At 51.9% G+C, this 25,058-nt stretch overlaps 1 protein-coding gene across 2 annotated transcripts in view; it reads right to left on the minus strand.

Moving 5' to 3' along the window:
• Positions 1 to 25,058, minus strand: part of PLXDC1 (plexin domain containing 1) — an 83,452-nt gene that overhangs the window by 29,798 nt on the left and 28,596 nt on the right. For both annotated transcript variants that reach the window (XM_003931191.3, XM_074388684.1), the window contains exons 3-7: positions 11,057 to 11,200; positions 10,729 to 10,798; positions 9,946 to 10,068; positions 8,594 to 8,712; positions 6,749 to 6,848 (exon numbers count right to left, since the gene is read on the minus strand). In XM_003931191.3, the coding sequence (XP_003931240.3) occupies positions 6,749 to 6,848; positions 8,594 to 8,712; positions 9,946 to 10,068; positions 10,729 to 10,798; positions 11,057 to 11,200 (556 nt within the window). The remainder of the gene's footprint in view (positions 1 to 6,748; positions 6,849 to 8,593; positions 8,713 to 9,945; positions 10,069 to 10,728; positions 10,799 to 11,056; positions 11,201 to 25,058) is intronic.

Here is a 25,058-nt window from a genome sequence, read left to right on the forward strand (position 1 = left end):
CACTACCATGCCCAGCTAATTTTTTCTATTTTTAGTAGAGACGGGGTTTCACCGTGTTGACCAGGATGGTCTCGATCTCCTGACCTCGTGATCCACCCGCCTTGGCCTCCCAAAGTGCTGGGATTACAGGCTTGAGCCACCATGCCCGGCCTATCCTAATCCTTTTACTAATGCCTTTCAGGTAGGAAGTATGAACCTGGGGTGACATTGTGAAGTGAATGACGCTAAGGCAAGATGCTCTAAGGCCTCTGTCATGTCCGCATAAGGGCTGCTGGAGGATGCCTTGGCTGTGGGCAGTGCCAGCGCTGGGAAAGTGCCCACTGTTTAGCCAGCTAGGGAAGGAGATGTCCAAAATAGCTGAGATGTCTCCCTCCTTGGGGGAACTAGGAGAAAACTCCGCTTCTCCAACCTCTTGCAGCAGGCCTGACGGCTGTCAGGGAGGCCCGAAGACATCTGGGGGCTTTGCTGTCTCTATGTGATGCTGTGCTTCAGGGGTCACGTTCCATGTCCACTCACATGTTCTGCTTCTGCACCTGGTTTCTTTTTTCTTAGAAAGATAATCAGTCATAGTAATATAAATCTTAATGTTTTAGTTCTTTCTTGATAAGTATGGAAAAGGTGCTGATGCATTATGCTCCTTACCTCACTTCGGGTGCCAGAAATTCCTGAGCCCCTACCTGAATGACACGTGATGTACCTGACCCTGTCACTGCCACGCCCTATCTACCCTGCCCCCAGATGTGCAACTCAATAAAAGTGAAGAGTCCCGGCATTCGGGGCCACTGCTGGTTTCCTCGATTTGGGTAACAGTGGACCCCTGGGCCCAAACTCTCTTTTCTCTACCTCCATGTCTTGTGTCTTTTATTTTTACAATGTCTCATCTCCACCCCAGCCAGAAGGGGCTCACAGAACCCTGTAGGGTTGATCCTATAGGAAGTAGGATGAGGGTGGGAGCTGCTGGCAGTGTCGAGGGGTCAGGTGCTGGCTTTCACCTGGCAGGTGGACCCAACACCTCAGGACACAGCACCTGGAGTCAGACTCCCGCCACTTCCACCACCGAGATCTCGAGTTTCCTCCTGATCCCACAGAGCAGGCATGGCCTCCCTGCTATTTCAGGTGGGCTGTGCCTCCCTGCCCCTCTTCACCAGGCATCTCCCCAGCTGGCTCTAAAGGAGTCTCTCATTCCAGGATCACAGAGGAGCCTCGGAGGCAGATGCTACCAGGGATCTGACCCCCTCTAATTCACCCTCATTCCACAGCTTGATCAGGTACGTTTCTTGAGACTCCACCCCGCAGAAGCCCTGTGAGGGAGGCGCGGATGAAATAGACATATCCCTGCCCAAGAACAGTCCCAAGAAGCAGCCAGGGGAGTTTGCACACAGGGCCGTGGGTGTTTGGAGGAGCTGAGGAGGAAAAGATTCTCTGGGTGGAATGGGGGTGGGTCAGTCTAAAAAAGGCTCAGTGGTGGACTCCGGGATTTAAATGGAGAAGATCTGGGCTTGAATTCTTTCATAGCTGTGTGACCACGAATAAGTCACTCTACCTCTCTGAACATCTATGGCCTCATTTAGAAAGGGACAAATGTAGGAACTCACAATGTTTAGGGGAAGATCCAAGGTGCTGTACAGCTCAGTGCCTGGCAGCGAGGATCATAATCGGTGAGGTAGGCAGATGCTAGCATGGCCCCAGCGTGTCAGAGCCTCTGCTGTGGCTGCCTGGGACCCACAACCAGATGCAATCCAGTCCCTGAGTGTAGGCTGGACCTACGACTTGCTTCTAGCCAGCAGAATATGGCAAAAAAAGATAGGATGTTACTTCTCACATTAGGCTACAAAAAGACCCTGCTTTGCGTCTTCCTCGCCCTCTGCTGCTGTCTTGCTTGCCTGCTCTGATGGAAGCCAGCTGCTGCGTGGAGGGGAGGTTTACCAGGTAAGGAGCCAAGGGAGGCCTCCCTGAATCCTGAATCCTGCCAAACCACATGAAAGCCCTGAAACAGGTCCCAACCCTCCCCACCTGCCACCCCATCATGGGGGTAACCGTGTCCCTGGCTAACACTTTTTTTTAAAAAATTGAGACAGAGTTTCACTGATTCACCCAGGCTGGAGTGCAGTGGTGCAATCTCAGCTCACTGCAACCTACGCTCCTCGGGTTGAAGCAATTCTCCTGCCTCAGTCTCCCGAGTAGCTGGGATTATAGGCCCACCACCACCCCCAGCCAATTTTTATATTTTTAGTAAAGATGGGGTTTCACCAGGTTGGCCAGGCTGGTCTTGAACCCTGAGCTCAGGAGCTCCACCTGCCTTGGCCTCCCAAAGTACTAAGATTACGCGTGAGCCACCATACCCGGCCACTGGCAAACACTTCAATCGCAGCCTGTGAACGATCTTGGACCAGAAGTCCCGGCTGAATGGTGCTTTGCTTTCTGATCCACAAAAACTCTGAGATAATATGTTGTAGTTTTAAGCCACGAAATTCTGGAGCCATTGGTTACACAGCTGTAGCTAACTAAAGCAACCAGGTGATATTGAGAGGATTTAACAACTGGCTCAACACAGGCATTAACCGACCGGTCAGAGCAGCTGTGGAGCGGGTGCTGGCGCCCGCGCTGTGCCACTTGACAGAGGACTGGGAGTGCAGGGGGCTAAGGGGAGGGCCGGAGGGGTTGTAGAAGGTACGAGGCAGCTCAAATCAGCACATCTGCCAACAAGAATGCAAGTATTTCAGTATTTTGACAACTGATACAACCATAGTGGAGTGCTGGTCTTGAACTCCTGACTCCAGCTGACTATCAGCCCCGGATCTAGTATCTAGGGTTGGAACTGGGCCTCAAAGGATAAGGTGATATCCACAGGGCCTCTGGCACAGAGCAAGGGAAGCCACACATTGGAGCTGAAGGAAGAGTTTTCTGCTGTCGCCTCTTGTGTGCAATTTCAAAGACTGCTTCACACACATACAGCAAAGACAGGAAAACAGTTCTACTGGCTAAAAAAACGGTTCCTTGTGTAGTGGCAGCATAACAAAGGCCCTGAAATATAAGAAACACACAGAAGAGTTCAAGGCCATGTTTGAGAACGGGAAGGAGGGAGGGACATTCACAGGTATGGAGTAGGTGCCTGCTGTCTGACTGGCACCGTGCCTGGCTTTCTATCTGTGTCTAGGCCCCTGGGGCACAAGGGACTCATGAGGAGCCATGTGGTATGGGTGGCAATGAGACACAGCATCTAGGGCGGTTTTGTGGAGAAGAGGAGGCAGAGGACACTGGCACTAAAAAGGGAGGAGGCCACGTGCAGTGGCTCACGCCTGTAATCCCAGCACTTTGGGAGGCCGAGGTGGGCGGATCACCGGAGGTCAGGAGTTTGAGACCAGCCTTGCTAACATGGTGAAACCCTGTTTCTACTATATATATATTAAAAAAAAAAAAAAAAAACAGCTGGGCGCGGTGGCTCAAGCCTGTAATCCCAGCACTTTGGGAGGCCGAGGCGGGTGGATCACGAGGTCAGGAGATGGAGACCATCCTGGTCAACATGGTGAAACCCCGTCTCTACTAAAAATACAAAAAAGTAGCTGGGCATGGTGGCGCGTGCCTGTAATCTGAGCTACTCAGGAGGCTGAGGCAGGAGAATTGCCTGAACCCAGGAGGCGGAGGTTGCGGTGAGCCGAGATGGCGCCATTGCACTCCAGCCTGGGTAACAAGAGCGAAACTCCGTCTCAAAAAAAAAAAACGAAAAACAAAAACCAAAAAACATTAGCCGGTGGTGGTGGGCACCTGTAATCCCAGCTACTCAGGAGGCTGAGGCATAAGAATTGCTTGAACCTGGGAAGTGGAGGTTGCAGTGAGCCGAGACCATGCCATGGCAGCTTGGGCAACAAGAGTGAAACCCCATCTCAAAAAAAACAGAAGGAGAAGGGAAGGGAGGGGGAGGTGCAGGCCTCCACACTTCTGGAGTAGGCTAGGCCTGGGGTACAGCCACCAGCCAACTGGCCCGAGCATCAAGGCTATAACCCACCCAAGTGCTTACCAGGGAGGAGAGATTCCTTATTTGCAGCTTAGCAGTGGGTGCTTTGCCCCCAAGCCCACGAGAGCCATTTGCTCCCAGAACCATCAGCTGGGACCACTCTAGTTATGCTGAGAGCTGAATTAGTCCCAAAGAGAAGCAGCAAAAACTTGACCACAAAACTCCTTTCTAGAAGCATATGCAAACCAGATGCCCCTCCACGCCAACGTCCGGCCCTCTGCCACCTCCCTTGAAAAAATGCAGTATTGTATGGGAAGCGTGTCCAGCCGCTGGCCCTCCCGAGAGGTGATATGCTTAGGGGAGCCCATCTACGCCTGCTTACCAGCTGGAAATGCTAGCAGCGGGCAGATATTGGGAAGAAGGGAAGAACAGAAAGGGAGGTTGCAGGAAGGTGGAGAAAAAAGGAGCTGGTGAATTTCTGAAGAGGGGAAAGAACTCCTGGCCTGTTGGAAATTAAGCAGGCCCCATCCCTAGCCCCTTGACCCTTGAGTGCTGCCCACCCCACCCACGGATCTGGCCAGATGAAGGTGTGGACTGGGATGAGTTGCTCGGTAGAGGGTAACCAGCCTTTCCTGGGCACTCCCAGCAACGGGCACTGTGCCTGGTGCTCTGTGCATGGATATCTCGGCTAATCCACACCACAGCCCTTGAGGGGGCTCAAGGTAACTCACTGGATGGTAACAGCCACAGCCCAGACCCTGCCTTGGGACACATGGCAAGCAAAAGAGTAGGTGACAGGCATGCCCACCCATGAGGAGTGTGAAGTGCCAGAGTCTCCGTGGAACCCACTTTGACCACAGCTATCAAAATTATAAATTTCCCTGCCCTTTGACCTAATGAGTGAACGACTGAGAATTTAACATATGGAAATACTCACATGGGGGCGTGACAGTACCTACCGTATTATCTGAAAAGTCTATCCCCAGGGGTAGGTTAAAGGAAGGGACATCCATGGAATGGACTATCACGCAGCCATTAAAGAGAAGCATGTGGCAGCTTACTGTGTGCTGAGACGGAACAGCGGCCAGGATGTACTTCGCTCAAGTGCAGAACCACAGACATTGTATGCCCTCAAATACACGTGCGCTCTCTCTCTCTCTCTCTCTCTCTCTCTCTCTCTCTCTCTCTCTCTCTGTCTGTCTACCTGAAGGCTTGCAGCTCTGAAGATAACCCAGAGCCCTGGTTTCCCCTCCCTTTGCCTCCAGGGAGGGGAACTGAGAGGCAGGGGTCAGGGGAAGTGAAAAACCTCATCTCTGTACATTCTTTTGGGTCTTTTGCATTTTATGTCAGATAGATTTATTCATGAAAAAATATAATTTCATAAATGAAGATAAAGAAATGCATTAGTAAATCAGCTGGGCACACTAACTCAGCCCAGGAATCCCAGCACATTGGGAGGCTTAGTGGGGAGGTTAGATTGAGCCCAGGATTTTGAGACCATCCCAGGCAACATAGTAAGACCCCATCGATTTCTACAAAAAGTTTAAAAAAATTAGCTGGGCATGGTGGCATGTGCCTGTGGGCCTCCCAAGCTACTTAGGAGGCTGAGGTGGGAGGATCACTTGAACCTGGGAAGTGGAGGCTGCAGTGAGCCAAAATTGCACTACTGCACTCATTCTGAATGACAGAGCAAGACCTTGTCTCAAAAAAAAAAAAAAAGAAAAGAAAAAGAAAAAAAATCTGTGCTCAGATGCTGAATGCCTCGAGGGCGGATGCCATTCCTCTTCACCGTATCACAACTGCGCCTGGAACATAGTGGCCCAGTGTATAGTAGGAACTCAGAACACGTACTGATGAAATCCAACAGAAACAGGCAACGATGCTTCCCCCAGGAAGCCCTGATTTTACAGAACGGTGGTACCTTGTCCCTCTACAGGAAGGCGATTTGGTGGCTCCCAAGCATGTCCTTCCCTCCAGCCTGGCATGGCGAGAGTAGAGTTCAGAATGCCCCCAGGCCCGATCAAAGCCCAGGTAGGGTGGGAAGGGCAGATAAAGGCTTCTCCCCAGACCTGCCTGGGGTCCTACATGGCAGAACTTGCACATACAGCTCAGCAGAAGAGGTCAACTCAAAAAGTCTCCAAGCCAAGGGTCTGGTAGCAGCAGCAGTGGATGGGATGCCTCTGCCTCCCCAGGAGGCCAAATTCAAGACCCTCGTGAGCATGCAGTCGGGGTTAGGAGCAGGGAAGAAAGAGCTGTGACCTCCTAAAATGTCAGCGTTGGAGGAGGACCTGGGAGGGAGAAGCACCCCTTCAGCTACTCCCCCATTTTGTAGATGAGGCAACTGAGGCTAGAGAGAGAATGTGGTTTGCTGAAGGACAGGGAGTTAATGGCGTGGCTGAGGCTGGATTCCTGTCTCCTGGTATCCCAGGATGCTCCTGTTATCCCTTGGAGTAGGCGGCCAGGATGGTTGTGTTCTGGGAGGGCTCAAAACCCCGACCAGGGTGTGTCTGGAGGCTCTCTAAATGGAACAGGGGCTGAGTGGAAGGGCTGCGGCTCCCTGTCCCCTCAACAACCACGGCAGTGCCTCCCGTTGGAGATTTTGCTGGAAAAGATGGTCCCTCTGCTGTAACAAAGAAAAGCTGGAACTCACCGGGCCTCCTTTCCCCGCTGGTTTCCCACTCAGCTCTCTGCCACTTGTCCACTCCCTGCCACTGCCAGCCCCCCGGCAGCCCAGGTTCTGTCTGAACAGAGTCCTAACCCAGCCAGACCTCTGCGGGGTCCCTGGAGACTCACCTGGCACATCCGGGGATGGGTTGAGAATCATGAAGGCGTCTGACAGGCCGGTTTTGACAGGATGCTGGGAGGAGCTGATTTCCCGGACAGACATGGGGATCTGCGGCAGGGAGAAGAGGCTCCGTCCACCTCCCAAACGCTCTGGGGCCCACCCAGCCCTCCCTGTGAGCTCCAGACCCATCTTCCTGGATGGTACCACCTCCCCCGGAGGACTCCACGACATCTGAAGCCCAGCGGGACCTCAGCCAAGTTCCAAGTCGTCTTCGCACCACCTCCAAGTACGTTGTCTCCTTTTCTCTAGCTCAGTGAACGGGACTCCACGCAGGCCAGACCCCGGGACCCACCCTTTGCCCCTCCCTTTCTTTCATTTCTTCCCTGCCCCATCAAAGGCATCTCCAAATTTTGTTGCTTAACCTGCTAAATGGCTCTGAAATCTGTTGGTTTCTTTCCATTTCCCCCATCTTCCTCTAAGCCACCATCACCTTTCTCCCAAATCATCTCCCAGTATTCCCACTAAGCCACCGACAACCTGTTCTCCACTCTGGAGCCACAGCGACCTTTCTCAAAGGCAAATCTGTGGTTCCCTTGCCCCATCCTACCCCTCACTCTCTCCCTTCCAGCCATGCTGCCTTCTTCTTCTTCTATTTTATTTTATTTTATTTTATTTTATTTATTTTTTTGAGATGGAGTGTCTTACTTTGTTGCCCAGGCTGGAGTGCAGTGGCACGATCTTGGCTCACTGCAACCTCTGTCTCTCAAGTTCAAGTGATTCTTCTGCCTCAGCCTCCCAAGTAGCAGGGATTACAGGTACATGCCACTACACACAGCTGATTTTTTTATTTTTAGTAGAGATGGGGCTTTTACCATGTTGGTCAGGCTGAGCCTCAAACTCCTGACCTCATGATCCACACACCTTGGCCTCCCAAAGTGTTGTGATGACCGGTGTGAGCCACCGTGCCCGGCCTCTATTTTTTTTTTTTTTTTTTTTTAATAGAGGTGAGGTCTTGCTCTGTTCCCCAGGCTGGTCTCAAACTTCTGGGCTCAAGCAATCCTCCCGCCTAAGTCTCCCAAAGCACTGAGTTTATAGTTGTGAGTCACCACACTGCTCATCATGCTGCCTTTTTTTTTTTTTTTTTTTTTTAGAGACAGAGTCTCACTCTGTTGCACAGGCTGGAGTGCAATGGCACCATTTCCTGGGTTCAAGCGATTCTCCTGCCTCAGCCTCCCAAGTAGCTGGGATTTCAGGTGCCCGCTACCATGCCCAGCTAATTTTTTTTTGTATTTTTAGTAGAGACAGGGTTTCAACATCTTGGCCAGGCTGATCTTGAACTCCTGACTTCAGATGACCCACCTGCCTCGACCTCCCAAAGTGCTGGTATTACAGGTGTGAGCCACCGTGCCCGGCCTGTGCTGCCTTCTTTCAGTGCTGTGCCAGCCATGCTCTGACTGGCCTCAGGACCTTTGCATGCACTGTTCTCTCTCCTGGAACATACTTCATTCTCCTCTTTGCTTCCTGAACTCCTATTTATCCTGCAGATTTCAACTATTTTCCTCAGCAAAGCCTCCCCTGGCCTCTGCCAATGTAAAGAGCTCTATGAAAGGCTCAGCTAGCACCCAGCACCTCTACTTGGGAGCCCTGTCACAGTGATTCTACATTTGTCACTGTAATGATGGTCCAGCTCCTCAACCAGACTTATAGCTCCACGTGGGTAGGACCTGCAACCATCTTGTTAACTGCTGTGTCCCCAGCAAGCCCCATGCCTGGTATGTCGTGAATTCTCTATATATTTGCTGAATCAGGAAAGGCTCCACGATCCAGCTGTCTTTGCAGCTGGGTCCACTCACCTCTTTATAGCCAAAGACAATGCGGCCATCATGGTGCAGCACTGCCTGGAAGGTGAAACTGCCCCTGTCTTCCCAGCCTTGGAGGTAGACGTGATCCCACTGAACCACAAAGACAGTCCCTGGGGGGAAGAGCAGAGAGCTGGCTGGACGGGAGATCATGTAAGGAGCAGGGCCCTGCAGAAATGCCAGTCGGGGGCTGGGCTTGGTGGTTCGTGCCTGTAATTCCAGCATTTTGGGAAGCCGAGGTGGGCGGATCATCTGAGGTCAGGAGTTCGAGACCTGCCTGACCAACATGGAGAAACCCCGTCTCTACTAAAAATACAAAATTAGCCAGGCATGGTGGCAAATGCCTATAATCCCAGCTACTCGGGAGGTTGAAGCAGGAGAATCACTTGAACCCGGGAGGTGGAGGTTGCAGTGAGCTGAGATTGCACCATCGTATTCCAGCCTGGGCAACAGGAGTGCAACCCCATCTAAAAAAAAAAAAAAAAAATCCAGCCGGGGGGCAATGGCAAGGGACAGGTGGGTCCCTTCAGGATGATGGGGAAGTTTGCCAACTGAAGGAAGCAGGAGCTGGGCAGCCCACTAAAGCAGCCTGGCTTCCCAAGCAGCAAGAGGAGCCAGGAGGTCCTGCCTCAGGCCCAGAAACCGTCCTCCGTCATCTCCTTCCCCTTTCCTTCTTGTCCATTCGGACTCCTTGAGATAAAAGGAGAAATGTCTGTTCTCCGGTGTTCAGACGGGGCTCAAGGGACATCCTGGTGAAAGTAAGAAACAATAAGGGCCCCTAGCCGGGCGCGGTGGCTCAAGCCTGTAATCCCAGCACTTTGGGAGGCCGAGGCGGGTGGATCACGAGGTCAAGAGATCGAGACCATCCTGGTCAACATGGTGAAACCCCGTCTCTACTAAAAATACAAAAAAATTAGCTGGGCGTGGTGGCGCGTGCCTGTAATCCCAGCTACTTAGGAGGCTGAGGCAGGAGAATTGCCTGAACCCAGGAGGCGGAGGTTGCGGTGAGCTGAGATCGCGCCATTGCACTCCAGCCTGGGTAACAAGAGCGAAACTCCGTCTCAAAAAAAATAAATAAATAAAAATAAAAAATAAGGGCCCCTAGCATTTATTTTACCTCCACTAAGAGCCACACACTATCATTCTGTTTTCTCCTCAGATTCTTCTGGGTGGCAGGCATTTTTGGCCCCATCTGACAGATGAGAAAACTGAGCAGAGAAAGGCAGGTGGCCGTCTAGCCGTGGGGCTGTGGGACTCTCGCCCTCTCTGGGCCCTGTGCTCCTCTAAAGGGCTGGACCAAGGGATCCCTGCAGCTGAGTGACTTAAATCCTGAGATCTGGTCTCACCATTGTCAAAGTAAACAACTGTGGAGTTGTCGGAGTATCCAGGGTTGAAGTTGGCCATCAGGGGTGCCACGTACTGAGTCGCTGTGAGCATCCGATGGATCACGTCCCCCATGAAGATGAAGCCTAGGGTGGGAGAGGTGCAGAGGAGTCACCAGAAATGGCCCAGAGGGGCCACTTTAGGGGCCTTTTCCCCAAGAAGGGCAGTGCAGGCAGAGCTGGAAGTGAGCCTGAGACCTCGGTCACCATCCCCGTCTGGCAGGCTCTGGATATGGTGTATATGAAGCCAAAGGGCCCCAGACCAGAGAAGGTCCTCCCTGTCTCTTCAGCAGGGCACAGACTGTAGGTCGAGGGGACAGGAAAAGGAGGAGACTCACAGCTTTCCCCATCCCTGGGGAATTGGGATGTGGAACTGAAGTGCAGGAATTAAAGAGGTGCCTCCTATCAGCAGAGAGCCTGGCCCGCGAGCCCAAGCTCTCAGTGGGGTCTCCCTCTCCCTCTTACTCAGCGACTGCGGGACACAGGGCTGTCCACACCAACTCCTGCTGGCCCGAGACGCACGCACGTGCACACACGAGCAGGTCAGCTGATGCAAGGGGAGTGGTCTGACGTCCACTGACCCTCCTCCTGAGAATCAGGCTCCTATTAGAGCCAAACGTGTGTCCCCCCATTCCATCCATACAACCCTGTCTCCAGTGAGCCTCCCCTGGGAGGGCCCCTGAGATCGGGCTGAGATCTCCAACCGCCCCACCCCCCACCCCCAACGGCCCCATGGCGTGGCCTTACCTCCGGTTGCTATGGTGATCTGCCGCAGAGGATGCCCATAGAAAGGGAAATCGAAGGACAAGACGACTCTCTGCAGGGGATGGAGAAAATCAGGCCGGGCCAAGCTGCAGGCCAGGGACCTGGGCACCCACATTGTCTCATGCGTGTTTGGACAGAGTCGGGAGCAGGTATGCCCAGGGCCACTGCCGGGCACCCCAACTCTGGCAAAGTCCCATGGGAATCCCTGGAAGGTACCTCCTAGGTCACAGATCCCGGGCCACAGCCATGCCCACTGACCAGGCAGGATGGGTTGACCCAGGGAAGCATGGCTGGGGACCGGGGCACTCACCGAAGCCTGCCGGTGGGTGTTGGAGAGGATCGTGTGGATCTTCGCTTGGCTCCGGTTGGCCCTGGCCACATCTACCCACAATTCCCGGCTGCGGGGCTCGCTGGGGCCATAGAGACGGGACACATAGTAGCTGTGGTTGTCCTCCTGCCAGCACCCAAGATGAAGCCCACAGGAGGCGTGAGTAGTCAGTATGCCAGGAATCCCTCTCTGTCCCTCCTCACCCAGACTTCTGGATACAGGAAGTCACCACCCTCCCAGGGCGCTGGACCTGTGGCCCCAAGGGCTGGTTTAGGCCTAGGACTCCCTGAGACAGCTCACTAGCTGGCCTGGCCGCAGCCAAATCCACACCTACTGCGCTCGTGCTCAGCCCTCCCGTTCCCAGGCAAGCCAGGGGCCCGTCAGCCCCCGCATCCCTCCAGAGCACGACCATGGCTGAGCTTGGCTTGGAGCATGAGGGAGGAGCAGACACGATGGCCCCCAACCAGGCCCTTGTTTTCAGGGAGCTCCCAGACCAAGGGGGAGTCATGGTCCCTGCCCTGGAAGAGTACCCTATTTAATGGAAAAGAAAAATCTGGGCTGGGCACAGGGGCTCACACCCATAATCTATGTTTCGAGATTACAGACATACAGACCGTCAAGCAGAGCTAATAAACAGAGCCCAGTGCCCACACAGCATCACCAGAGGGCTGGGAAGGGGAGAGAAGCAGCAAAGATTCCTTTGAGGCATATCTTTGAGCCTTTGCTGTGTGCCTGATGGAGATAAGGAGCAAGCCAGAACGCTGTGGGCCAGGGGTTCATTCTGCAAAGCCTCTCCTGCAGGGGAGTACTTGGGGCCGGAGTTTAAACGAGGCCAGGGCAATCGCTGGCAGAAAGACTTAGAGCCAGAGGGGGCGATGTGGGAGCACTTCCTGACCCAAGAGCACCAGCCGCAGGAGGAAGGGAGGCAGGGGCAGGCAGGTTCCCTTGGCAGCCGGCGCCACAGAGATGGGGCCGCTGACCCATGAGGAGCCCTGGGTCATTAATCAGGCTGCCCATCGGCGGTGGCGCAGACACAGCAGAGCAAACGACGTTCTCCCTGCCAGGCTACCAGCTGCCCAGCCGGCCCTTGCCCTGGGCACAGTGTGAGCCGGCACAAGGGGCTCCTGCACTCCTCACCTGCCAGAAGGCACTCTGCTCTTACGACAAGTGACACACTCTGGGGACCTGGGGTCAGGGCAGGCTGGGGGAAGACAAGCAGACAAAACATGGTTGGTGAGGGAGGGGAGAGCGTATTTCTCTGCCACTGCCCTCCCTTCCTGCCTCCAGACGGCCCATGCCTCCACCCATCCTCAGCACGGCAGTCAAACCAATCAAAAACACTTGTGCGGCCACATCACTCTGTTCAAAAGCTATGCAGGGCCCCCTCAAGACACTGTCCTCAAGACAAAACCCAAAGCTCTTAGGCTGGCGTGCCAGATCCCACCATGAGCCAGCCCGACCTCTCTCCAGCTCCTTCTCTCTCCTCTCACCACCTTGGGCTTCGTTGTGCACCCACCCCCCAGACCACACTACCCAGACGGCCTCAAGCCACCAGTGGTCACTCATGCCAATGCCCACGCTGGTCCTCCTGTCTGGAATGACCACCCTCGCCTTCTCTCCTCGGCAGATTCCTGTTCATTCAACACTACGCTCAAACTCTACCTTCTTTCTTTTCTTTTTTTGAGATGGAATCTCGTTTTATCACCTGGGCTGGAGTGCAATGGCATGACCTCGGCTCACTGCAACCTCCACCTCCCAGGTTCAAGTAATTCTCCTGCCTCAGCCTCCTGAGTAGCTGGGATTACAGGTGCCTGCCACCATGCCTGGGTAATTTTTATATTTTTAGTGGAGACAGGATTTTATCATGTTGGACAGGCTGGTCTCGAACTCCTGACCTCAATTGATCCATTCACTTTAGCCTTCCAAAGTGCTGGGATTACAGGCATGAGCCACCACGCCTGGCCAAACGCTGCCTTCTTCTTGGCCTTCCACCCCTACCTGCCCAAGGATGACCTCCACCCCCTGCAAGAGGCCTCCACTGTCCCTTAGTTCAAGGGGTCCTCAAGGGATGATTCATGGGTACTATTTGCAAGAGTCACATGGGGCCACTCTTGTTGAATTTCTGGTTTTACGCATGAAGCCATCTGGTAGGGGGGCTTCCCTGATGCCACGGCCCCTGGGGTGAGGGTCAAGGATTGCTGCCTCTCATTGCTGCCATAGCCACCAGCCCTGGATTCCTGGGAGGGTACCCAGAGCGGGGCCACACGGCTCTCCAGCTCTGCCCACAGGCACTGAAGCTGCTGCTTCTGCCCAGACCTCCTGGCCTCCCTCGGGAAAGCAGCTCCTTTCTGCCTCTTTCCCACCCTCCAGGAGATCTAATGCTTCATCTTTTCTCCTTGGTTTCTGTCTCTCCTATCTCCACCCATCTCTGCCGGAGACCCCATCTCAATTGAAAAAAAAATTACCCATCAAGAAACAAAGCTCCGTGCACAGCAATCTGTGCAGAGAGATATGCACAAAAGAAGAGTCTGCTGGCCACCCCAGCTTGCTTCCTGGATTCACAGGTGAGCAGTTTTTATTCCACTTCTAATTAAAAAATATAGGGGGGGGGGCCTGTCCAACACGACATCTGACAGTCTACAGCACCCCAACTGCAGCCAGTTATGGTTCAGCTGGGACCGCCCACCAGAGCCGTGACTACAGCTCACCCTCTTCCCCCAGTTCAAACAAAAAGTGGTTTATTAAGAGGCATCAGTTAGCCTAAAATTGTGTCTGAAGAAAGGAAACCAAGTTTAGATGCTTTTCAGTCCTTTTTTTTTTTTTTTTTTTTTTTTTTTTTTTTTTTTTTGAGACAGAGTCTCGCTCTGTCACCCAGGCTGGAGTGCAGTGGTGCGCCATCTCAGCTCACTGCAACCTCTGCCTCCCGGGTTCAGGCGATTCTTAAGCCTCAGCCTCTCGAGTAGCTGAGATTACAGGTGCCAGCCACCACACCCAGGCCAGCCCGTGATTTAAATGTCTGTTTGCACCTGAACTATGAGCCCCTGACACGCAGCGATGGGCAAGATCACCTCTGTGCCCACGGCTCACCATCCCTCACATCCTCGGTGCTGAGGAAATGTTAGCTGAAGGTGGGGGTGGGGAGACCAGTGCTTTGCACCGTGTCAAAATTTGGGAAATAAACTTGCCTCCCTCAATCCTGGGCTATCTTCTTATGGTCTGTGGGTGAGGGGGAAACCGTGACCCACCTGAACACAGCCAGCACCAGGTAGCCCTTCATGTGTGTTACCCAAAACGGTATGCTCAAGTGTGAGAACCTCTGGTACCTATGAATGTGACCTTATTTGGAAATAGTCTTTTTTTTTTTTTTTTTTTAGATGGAGTCTTGCACTGTTGCCCCGCCTGGAGTGCAGTGGCAACCTCCTTGGCTCACTGCAACCTCCACTCCCAGATTCAAATGATTCTCTTGCCTCAGCCTTCCAAGTAGCTGGGATTACAGGGTGCCTGCCACCAGGCCCCGCTAATTTTTTGTATTTTTATTAGAGACAGGGTTTCACTATGTTGGCCAGGCGGGAGTCGAACGCCTGACCTCATGATCTGCCCGTCCTGGCCCAAAGTGCTGGGATTACAGGCATGAGCCACCATGCCCGACCCACTGGAAATAGTCTTTGCAGATGAATCAAGTCAAGATGAAGGCAGACTGAATTAGGGTGGGACCTAAATCGAATGACCAGAGTCTTTATATAAACAAAGAGGGGGAGGTGGAAGCAGAGGTGCGGAGGAGGCACAGGGGCACAGGGAGGGTCCATGTCGCAATGAAGGCAGAGATTGGGGTGCCTCGGTTTACCAACCAAGCCCACCAAGGACTTCCAGGAGAGCCAGAAGCTAGGGCAAGACAAGGAAGGGTCCTTTCCCAGGGCCTTGAGAGGAAGTGCCGCCCTGCTGACCCCTTGATTTCAGACCTCTGGCCTCCAGAACTGCAAGTGAATAAATTTCTGTTGCGTTCAGCCGCCAAAATCACGGCAATGTGTTACGGCAGCCCTAGGGAACGAGCATCCGCTCCCACAGGTGTGTGTTACGTGGCCGAATGGGACAACCTGAAGTGGTTTTCCCTCCTCCACGTCCTCCCCTCGCTTAGGGCATTGTGGCTCTCTGTTGCACTCAGGACGAAGGTTACACCCCTTAAGCCATCCCCTTCTCTTCTTTACTAATAGAACATTGATTTGGGATTGAGCACAGTGGTTCATGCCTATAATCCTAGCACTTTGAGAGGCCGAGGCTGGAGGATCACTTGAGGCCAGGAGTTCAAGACCAGCCTGGGCAACATAGTGAGACCCTGTCTGTACAAAAAATACGATAAAATAAAACAACTAGCTGGGCATGGTGGTGCGTCCCTGTAGTCCCAGCAACTCAGGAAGCTGAGGCAGGAGGACCCCTGGAGCCCAGGAGATCGAGGCTATGATTGGGCCTCTGCACTCAGCCTGAGTGACACAGTGGGACTCTGTCTCAAAAACTAAATAAATAAATAAAAAGGAAAAAAATAAAATTGATTCTGTAGCAACCAGCAATGTAGCCATCTAATAAACTTCATTCCCTGGATGTCTTAAGGATTATCATGTGACACAAGCTGGCTCATGACATGAGCTGAAGGTTCTAGTGAAGCCTTTTGAAAGAGGTCAAATTTGACAGCTTGTCCCTCTTATCTTTGTCCTTCTTCTTCCTGCCTGGAATGCAGACCTGATGGCTGGAGTTCCAGCAGCCATCTTGTTGAGTTTAAGGACAAGAGCCATACCCTAAGAATGGTGAAGTGGAGAACTAGATGGAGCCTCAGTCCTTGGTGACACGCTAGAGGGATGCTCCTTAAGTCCCCGGATTTAGCTTTCTGCTATAGAAACACAAGTCCTTCCCCTCCCCATGTGCGGTGGTCTGGCCCCGGCTCAGCGCCTCCTCCTCTCCCCTGCTCTCTTGTTCTGGGAATTGCCGTGCAGTTTTCTGCCTCAGGACCTTGGTGCCTCCTGTGCCTCAACATTCCTTCCCCTTCCCTGTTCAGGACCTGACCCTTGTTCACCCACTCAGCCTCAGCTCAGGGGTCGCTTCCTCAAGAAAGCCTCTCTGATTCCGTTACATTCCCGTCACTCCCTGTGCTTCCTTCTGCTGACGTTTTGCACACTTGTGACAATTTACTTGGCTTTTATACACATCTCCATGTCTGCTTTTCCTGTAAGATCATAAGTTCCCCAGGAGTAAGGTCAGCCTTTATCTATCGTGTTTAAGCACAGGGTATGTGTTCAGTGGAGGATTTGTTGGGCAGAGAATGACCACGAGGCATGGCTGCCTGTTTTACGGCCACCACTGCATATTCTGAGGCCCAGGATAGGATCATTCAACCAAACACAGCAGGGCAGCTGCGGATACTAAACAGAAGTCTCAGCATCACCTGAATACCGCTTCCACCTGGGAACCCGAGCCAGCCGGTGTTTAAGACAGTTGCTTTGAGGCTCGGAGAAAGGTCTGGTTTCAATCAGCCTGCTTCCCAGGCCCCGCACAGCGAGAGCCTTCCCCAAACCTCCAGGCATCTCAAATGAGCGCCCAGGACAGAAGCCACGCTCTGCCATTGTGAAGTCCAAACAGATGCTGAAGTGTCTCTTGCCACCGCAGCTAAGACCACGAAGGGTGAGTTTCCTGGGAACGCATCTCCCCAGCCCATTTCTCCAAGTTCTCTGCTTCACAGCAAAGACAAGCGGTCTGGCTCATAGTCCCTGCTAACGCTGCTCTGCAGAGAAGCCAGGCCCTGTGTCACGGGCCTCAACTCTGACACCTGGATGATCCTTGGACTCATTCTTGGAGTTGCCAAGGACCCCTGCAATGGCACCTCTTAACGGACACAAAGCTTTCATCTTTTCTGACTCAAGTAGACTCAGAAATGAAAGGAGCTGCTGCCTCTAACTCCTAAGCTGAGATTCTCTCCAATAAGTCAGCAGATCCCAGGGAGGACGAGAGTCTCGAAGCCTAATGAGGCCCTACTCAGGCCAGCGGGGGTGAGGCCAAGCTCTGCTTCAGGCCTCAGAGGTGCCAAGTATAGCCAGCCTGCCAGGGGAAGGACTGGCTCGAGGGCAGTGCCATGCAGAATCTGCTGCAGGCCCCAAACGGGCCCAACAGACTGCCTTCCTGCACGCCTGACTTTGATTACCCCAGGTCAGTGAAGCCAGGAGCCATATCTGCTCAGCTGTGGCTAAGGGCATCCACAGAGTGATGAGTGAGGCCAAAATGCACCCTGGAGGGAGGGGGTGACTTGAAGTGGGATCACTCCCGGGCAGAGCCAAGCACAAAGCCTGCAGGGGAGTATTCGGGAGCATGGGAAGAAGGAGAGGGGAAGCTGGCATCTGCACAGGGGGGATGGTAGGGTGCTGGGCATTTCATATATGTTACTACAGGGCAACCCTAGGAGGTGAGCACTAATATTAGTCCCACTTTCTCAGTTGGGAAACTGAGACTAGAAATCATGTAACTATGCTGGGCACGGTGGCTCACGCCTGTATTCCCGGCACTTTGGGAGGCCGACACAGGGTGGATCACCTGAGATCAGGAGTTTGAGACCAGCCTGGCCAACATGGTGAAACCCCGTCTCTACTAAAAACACAAAAATTAGCCGGGTGTGGTGGCAAATGCCTGTAATCCCAGCTACTTGAGAGGCTGAGGCAGCAGAATCGCTTGAAGTCGGGAGCAGAGGTTGCTATGAGCTGAGATTGTGCCACTGCACTCCAGCCTGGGTGACAGAGTGAGACTCGTGAAAAAAAAAAAAGAAAAATCATGTAGCTGTATGAAACCAGGTCAGTTCCACTCAAAGACAGTGACCTTTCCTGTGTCCACTGTCTCTGAGTTCTTTAAGCAACAGCCCCCCAGGAAGGACTTGGGGTGACCTGCCAGTCATTCATTAAAATCTCAATCAGGGCTGGGCACAGTGGCTCACGCCTGTAATCTCAGCACTTTGGGAGGCCAAGGCAGGCAGATCATCCCAAGGTCAGAAGTTCAAGACCAGCCTGACCAACATGATAAAACCCCATCTCTGCTAAAAATACAAAAATTAGCCAGCCGTGGTGGCACAGGCCTGTAATCCCAGCTACTTGGGAGGCTGATGCAGCAAATTCACTTGAACCCAGGAGGCTGATATTGCAGTGAGCTGAGATCACGCCATTGCACTCCAGCCTAGGAGCCTGGGCAACAGAGCAAGACTCTGTTTCAAAAAAAAAAATGAGAAGGATCACTGTCTGGAGGTGGGAGCTCAGGGACAGTGGCGCAGCCATCTCCTCGCCCCCAGCACCTCCCCAGCACAGGGCCTGGCACCTGACATCTGGCGAGTGTTCAGCATCTGCTTGCCAAATGAGCTGAATCAAGGATTCTGCAGCCAGTGGTGTCAAGGCTGTCCTGAGAAGGTGCAGTGTGGCTCTGACAAAGACATCTCCAATGGCAGGTGACACAAAAGCCACTTACAGAGGAACCAGCTGCCTCCTCTGGGAATCCAAGCCCGTGGAGAGCTTTCCCAAACCTGGGACATCCTGGACACAGGAAAGTGTCTCTGGATTCCTCAAGTTCTTCTCTGAGGAAGTGAAGATGACAAGGGAGATGCTTCTGGGGCAAAGAAGAGAAAGAACTCCAGGCTTAACCCAGCTCCAACGTGGAGGATGTGTTAGACCAAGCGTCTGAGAGCCCAGCGGCAAGCCAGCAGGTGTGGAACATGGACGACTCTCATGTCATCAGGACATTGTCCTAAGTGTGACTGTGCCCGGGTCCAAAGAGGGCTGCCTGTAGCCACTGAGGCAGCATGCTTCCTTGTCGGGTTCAAAAGGAGAAACTTCCCACCAAGAGTGGATGGAATGCAAGATCTTCCCTTCAGTCTTACCAAACCGTCTGATGCAGACCCCAACTATTACAGGGGCCAGGGCTGTAAACCAGTCTACTTCCCCAGGACCTGGGGATCATGACTCCACTAGGAAGGGGGAATGGAAGCTGGGTGAGCAAAGGCCTGACATCAGGGTTGATGGGGAATGTGGCTCAATGACCAAGACCAAGCTTCTCTGCCATTTCCTTTTCTTTTCTTGTCTTTTTGAGACCGAGTTTCACTCTTGTTGCCTAGGCTGGAGTGCAGTGGCACAATCTTGGCTCAGTGCAACCTCCGCCTCCCGGGTTCAAGCGATTCTCCTGCCTCAGTCTCCCAAGTAGCTGGGATTATAGGCATGCGCCATCATACCTGGCTAATTTTAGATTTTTAGTAGAAAGGGATTTTCTCCATGTTGGTCAGGCTGGCCTTGAACTCCTGACCTCAGATGATCCACCTGCCTCGGCCTTCCAAAATGCTGAGATTACAGGCGTGAGCCACCATGCCCGGCCATCTTCTCTACCATTTTCAGCGTGGGCTTCATTGTAAGGCTGGGTACCTTGTAGTGACGGGATGGCTGACAGTGGCAACTAGCCCTGTGCATCCTGGCTCGTGAAAGCAAGACAGGCACAGCACACATCTCCCCAACCACCGAATGAACACATGTGCTACAGGATGGTAGGGCCAACCTGGGTCCTGTGCCACCTCTGGACTAGGGAGCCCCAGATGCTGAACAGCTTCCACCTAAACCAAACACCGGCTAGGGGGTAGGGTTAACATGGAACCCAAGATTCCATTCCTACTGTTCAAGGCTGTAAGGTAAAATATACATTGGAAAGTCGACCGCAATGTCCACCTGTCAATTGAATCCTGCCAATGAACCAGCACTCTCAAAAGACAAGAACCAGCACTCTCAAAAGACTTCGGGAGGCTGAGGCAGAAACCTCACTTGAATCCAGGAGTTCAAGACCAGCTTAGGCAACATAGTGAGACCCTGTAAATCTACAAAAAAAAACAAAAAATGCAAAAATTAACTGGGAGTGGTGGCATGCACCTATAGTCCCAGCTACTTGTGAGGCTGGGGCAGGAGGATCGCTTCATCCCGGGAGATCAAAGCTGCAGTGAGCCATGATCGTGCCACTGCATTCCAGCCTGGGTAACAGAGCAAGACCCTGTCACAAAACAAAACCAAGAGACATGCCTTTTACTTTCTGGAAGCATAGCTGAGTAAAGGGCTTGACTGGCCAGCACCCTCCAATCTGTCCACATGCCCAGGAGGAACAACAATTCTGCCAACCACTCAGGCCTTGTGGAATAAGAATGACCCTTCAGCTGGGACAGGGGTGCTCCATTGCCTGAATCGATTGTCTCCATCCAGTTCTTTATGAGGCCAGAGCTTACCCAAGTTCCTCAGGGCTGAGCATCAGTGATACAATTAAGGCTGTTGCCACCTACCCAGGGTTTTCTAGAACCGATCATTTTAGTCTAAAATTTCTTTTCTCTTCTCTTCTTTTCTTTCTTCTCTCTCTCTCTCTCTCTCTCTCTCTCTCTCTCTCTCTCTCCCTTCCCCTCTCTCCACCTCCCTCGTTTTATTCTTGTCCCCCAGGCTGGAGTGCAATGGCACGAGATCTCGGCAAACTGCAACCTCTGCCTCCTGGGTTCAAGCACTTCTTCTGCCTCAGCCTCTCGAGTGTCTGGGATTACAGGTGCATGTCACCATGCCCAGCTAATTTTGTACTTTTAGTATAGATGGGGTTTCAGCATGTTGGCCAGGCTGGTCTTGAACTCCTGACCTCAGCTGATCCACCTGCCTTGGCCTCCCAAAGCGCTGGGATTACAAGCATGAGCCATCATGCCCACCTAGTCTAGAATTTCTGATGCTCCTGGAACATCAATGTTGTATGGAGCCCTGCTAACTAAAATTTCAGGTGTGGCATTATATTTTAAATAATATCCTTGTAACAGACATGTTTTATCCTTGTACCAGGATGTTCCGCCCCTATCCCAAGGATGCCTGCCCACCACCCCCGCACTGCCACAGGCCCTGCTGAGTGATTACACCCACCGCAGTCTCCCACCTGACTCTGTGCTTCCTCAGGCTGATTGGACATAGGTAGTCATATGATTCAAAAGCAGCCCATCTGTTGGAAGCCTGCAATCTTCAGCTTGTGCAGCCTGAACCCCGGGGAAGGTGAAATTGGGAAACTGAGAAGCTAGTGGCAGGAGAGCTGAGTTGAAAGATCATGGAGACTTAGGAACTGAAACCATTCAAGATGAACAGGGTCTGTGAGAAAGAAAACAAGGAACTGAAACCATCTTGAGCTGTCTGCAGAAGACTCCTGATCCACAGAATGGAAAAGGCAGATCTGGCTTCAACAAACATATGCTGAAATAATGAAAAGGAGGCAAAAATTGGGGGAGGGAGTCTGGTTCCCAACAGCTTTCCAGCTTCCTTGAGGTCTGGCTGCCCTTCATGTCCAGCCCTTGGGTTTGCCATGATCGTTCTCTGCACCCTCACAATAATCCTTCTTTGTGGGACAGCTCAAATAGCTCCTTGGAACCAAAAGGACCTTAAATAGAATAGCCTTGCTTATGAGTGATCAGAGGAAAGACCTCCAGGGTGAGCCCAGGCAGTCCCTCATTGCTACAGCGAGAATCTGGATAAGCCCAACAGAAAGCAAGAACACATGTTTGGAATGATGGAATGATGGATACGCTCATTACCCTGATCTGAACACTATACGTGATATGTATTGAAGCATCACTATGTACCCCATGAATATGTACAAGAATTTGTCAATTTAAAAATTAAATTAGATCAGGGGTGGAGGCTCACACCTGTCATGCTGATACTTTGGGAGGCCTAGGTGGGTGGATCACTTGAGCTCACGAGTTCAAGACCAGCCTGGGCAACATCCATCTCTACAAAACATACAAAAAGTGGCCAGGCATGATGGCATGCACCTATAGTCCCAACCGCTCAGAGGCGGAGGCAGGAGAATCACTTGAGCCTGGGAAGTTGAGGCTGCAGTGAGCCAAGATCACGCCACTGCACTCCAGCCTGGGTGACAGAGTGAGACCCTGTCTCAAAAAAATTTTTTTTAACTTAATTTTTTAAAAGAATCTGAATGAGAAGAGAGAAGTGAGAAACTAAATTTCTGGGGGAACATTTCCCTGGCAACACATCGGCTACTGTAAACTAAAAATCCTAAGTCCTCCGACTGACTGAATGGATCCCCTCTTGGCCAATGGGACCCCAGAAAAACCTTAAAAACTGAATTCCTGGCCATAATGGGATGGGAGGTCAGACACACCTCATTGTAACCCTTCCCTTTGGCAGTTTAGACACAATTGACTAGCATTAATATTAAAATAGAAATCAGAAGACAGAATGGACTCTGGGGCAATATGATACCAAATTATAAACAGAACCTTCTGCCATGACAGGCACAGGTTAAATCACGAGCCCCTGCAGGCCAGTCCGACTCAGCATATTGAGTCTTGCTCTGACATGTCACATGATGTGCCAGATAGGATGCGTGAGATAATGGGACTGGCAGATCATATGATACATGATGTGATATGTCTGGCAGATCACATGATGATTAGCAGACTTCTCTGTCTTAACATTCTTTTCCATGGACTCCAAGTTTTCTATTTTTATTTCTTTTAGATTTTTTTTTTTTTGAGGTAGGTCTCACTCTATTGCCTGATCATTTCTCACTGCAGCCTCGATCCTCAACTTCAGTGCTCAAGTGATCCTTCTGCCTCAGCCTCTTGAATAGCTGGGATCACAGGCGTGTGCCACCACACCCAGCTAATTTTTTTTTTTTTTTTTAATGGAGTTTCACTCTTGTTTCCCAGGCTGGAGTGCAATTGGAGTGCAGTGGTGTGATCTCGGCTCACTGCAACCTCCACCTCTCAGGTTCAAGTGATTCTCCTGCCTCAGCCTCCCAAGTATCTGGGATTACAGGCATGGGACACCACACCCTGCTAATTTTGTATAATTTTGTATTTTTAGTAGAGATGGGGTTGGGATTGCAGGCGTGAGCCACTGCACCTGGCCAAACATCCAGCTAATTATAAAATTTTCTGTAGACTCAAGGTTTCGCCACGTTGCCCGGGCCAGTCTCCAACTCCTGGGCTCAAGCATTCCTCTCACTTTCGCCTCCCAAAGTGCTGGGATTACAGGCAGGAGCCACTGCACTTGGCCTCCACTGACTTCAGGTTTTTGGACAAAGCCTTACTCCTTTAACCAACTGCAAATTAAAGAATCTCTGAACCCACCTGTGGGTTCTCACTTCAAGATATCCCACCTTTTTTGGGCCAAACCAACATATAAACTCCATATATTAATTTAAGACTTTGCCATTAACTTCTGCTTCCCTAAAATGTATAAAGCAAAGTTGTCACCTGACTGTCCCAGGATCACTTAAGGCTTCTTGGGTTTCTGTTTTCCAGGCTGCGATCACTCATGGAGGCTCAGAATAAACCTCTTTGAAATATTTTACAGAGTTTGATTTTCTTGCCAACACCACCGTGATTCTTCTTCTATAAAGTCAATCACTGCTGGCTTCTTGGCTGACCATTGGGAAAAAGAGTCCCAGGGCTTGGAATTCACCAACTTTGGAGACACTTCCCAACTGCCACCATAGGTCCCTTATCATGCTGCCACCCACATGGGCAGTTTTGATAGAGGAAGTCCTAATAATTTTCTCCCAATAACTATTCTCTCCTTCTTCCTTGAGTAGCAGAAGAAGCTCCCAGTTGTAGCTAGGCACACGCTGCCCTGTTAAACCATATTTCCCAGCCCTCCTTATGACTTGGTATGGCTACGTGACTATGTCTGGCCCATGGAGGATAAGCAGAAAGATTGCCTTAAATAAGAATGGGTGACAGGGTGCGGAGACTCCCGCCTGTAATCCCAGCACTTTGGGAGGCTGAGACGGGCAGATCACTTGAGGCCAGGAGTTTGAGACCAGCCTGGCCAACATGGCGAAACCCCATCTCTACGAAAAATACAAAAATTATCTGTGTAATGGTGGGGGAAACCTGTAATCTCAGCTGCTCAGGAGGCCGATGCAGGAAAATCACTTGAACCTGGGAGGTAGAGGTTGTAGTGAGCTGAGATCACGACACTGCATTTCAGCCTGGGTGACAGAGCAAGACTCTTGTCTCAAAAAAAAAAAAAAAAAAAATACTGGGGTGCCCTCCCTCTGCCTGACTGGGATGCAGATGTGATGGTGGGAGCTGAAACAGCCATCCTGAGCTACAAAATTGAAAGCACGTGTTTTAGATGGCGGAGCAGTGAGATAGCAGGATCCTAGGCCCCCAACAGCAGGGAGACCAACAGCAACCCTGGCTTACTTACGCTCACACTATTACATGTGAGAGAAGAATAGATTTCTCGCATAGCTAAGGGCCTTGTCCCTTTGGCATCTGTTACAACAGAAGCTGTATCCTAATTAATACAAGGCCCTAAGGGGTCTCTTCAGGCCAGCCCATCCCGGGGTGTGGTCACTATCATCCATATTGATGTGCCTCTTAAAAAGGATGTGGAGGTCAGGCGCAGTGGCTCACACCTATAATCCCAACACTCTGGGAGGCCGAGACGAGTGGATCACAAGGTCAAGAGATCGAGACCATCCTGGTCAACATGGTGAAACCCCATCTCTACTAAAAATACAAAAAGTTAGCTGGGCATGGTGGTGCACGCCTGTAGTCCCAGCTACTCGGGAGGCTGAGGCAGGAGACTTGCTTGAACCCAGGAGACAACGGAGGTTGCGGTGAGCCGAGATCGCGCCATTGCACTCCAGCCTGGGTAACAAGAGCGAAACTCTGTCTCAGAAAAAAGGGATGTGGCGACCTTGCCTGGCAGTGAAGCTTCGCAAGGAATTTACACAATTCACAGCCCACTGTAGAAGCTCTGACGGGGATGACCCGGCATTACAAAGGAGGTCAGCAAGGGTAGCGTGAGCCATGCCACTTGGCAAGTCCACCAAAGGCAATGATGTTTCCTTGGAATGTGTGCAAGACGCTCCGATCGATAATCCACATTTGTTTGGGGAGGCAGCGTGACGCGGATTTCAAATATTTTTGGTCCTGAAATCG

This window comes from Saimiri boliviensis, chromosome 17 (assembly GCF_048565385.1).
Source record: "Saimiri boliviensis isolate mSaiBol1 chromosome 17, mSaiBol1.pri, whole genome shotgun sequence".
Lineage (NCBI taxonomy): Eukaryota > Metazoa > Chordata > Mammalia > Primates > Cebidae > Saimiri > Saimiri boliviensis.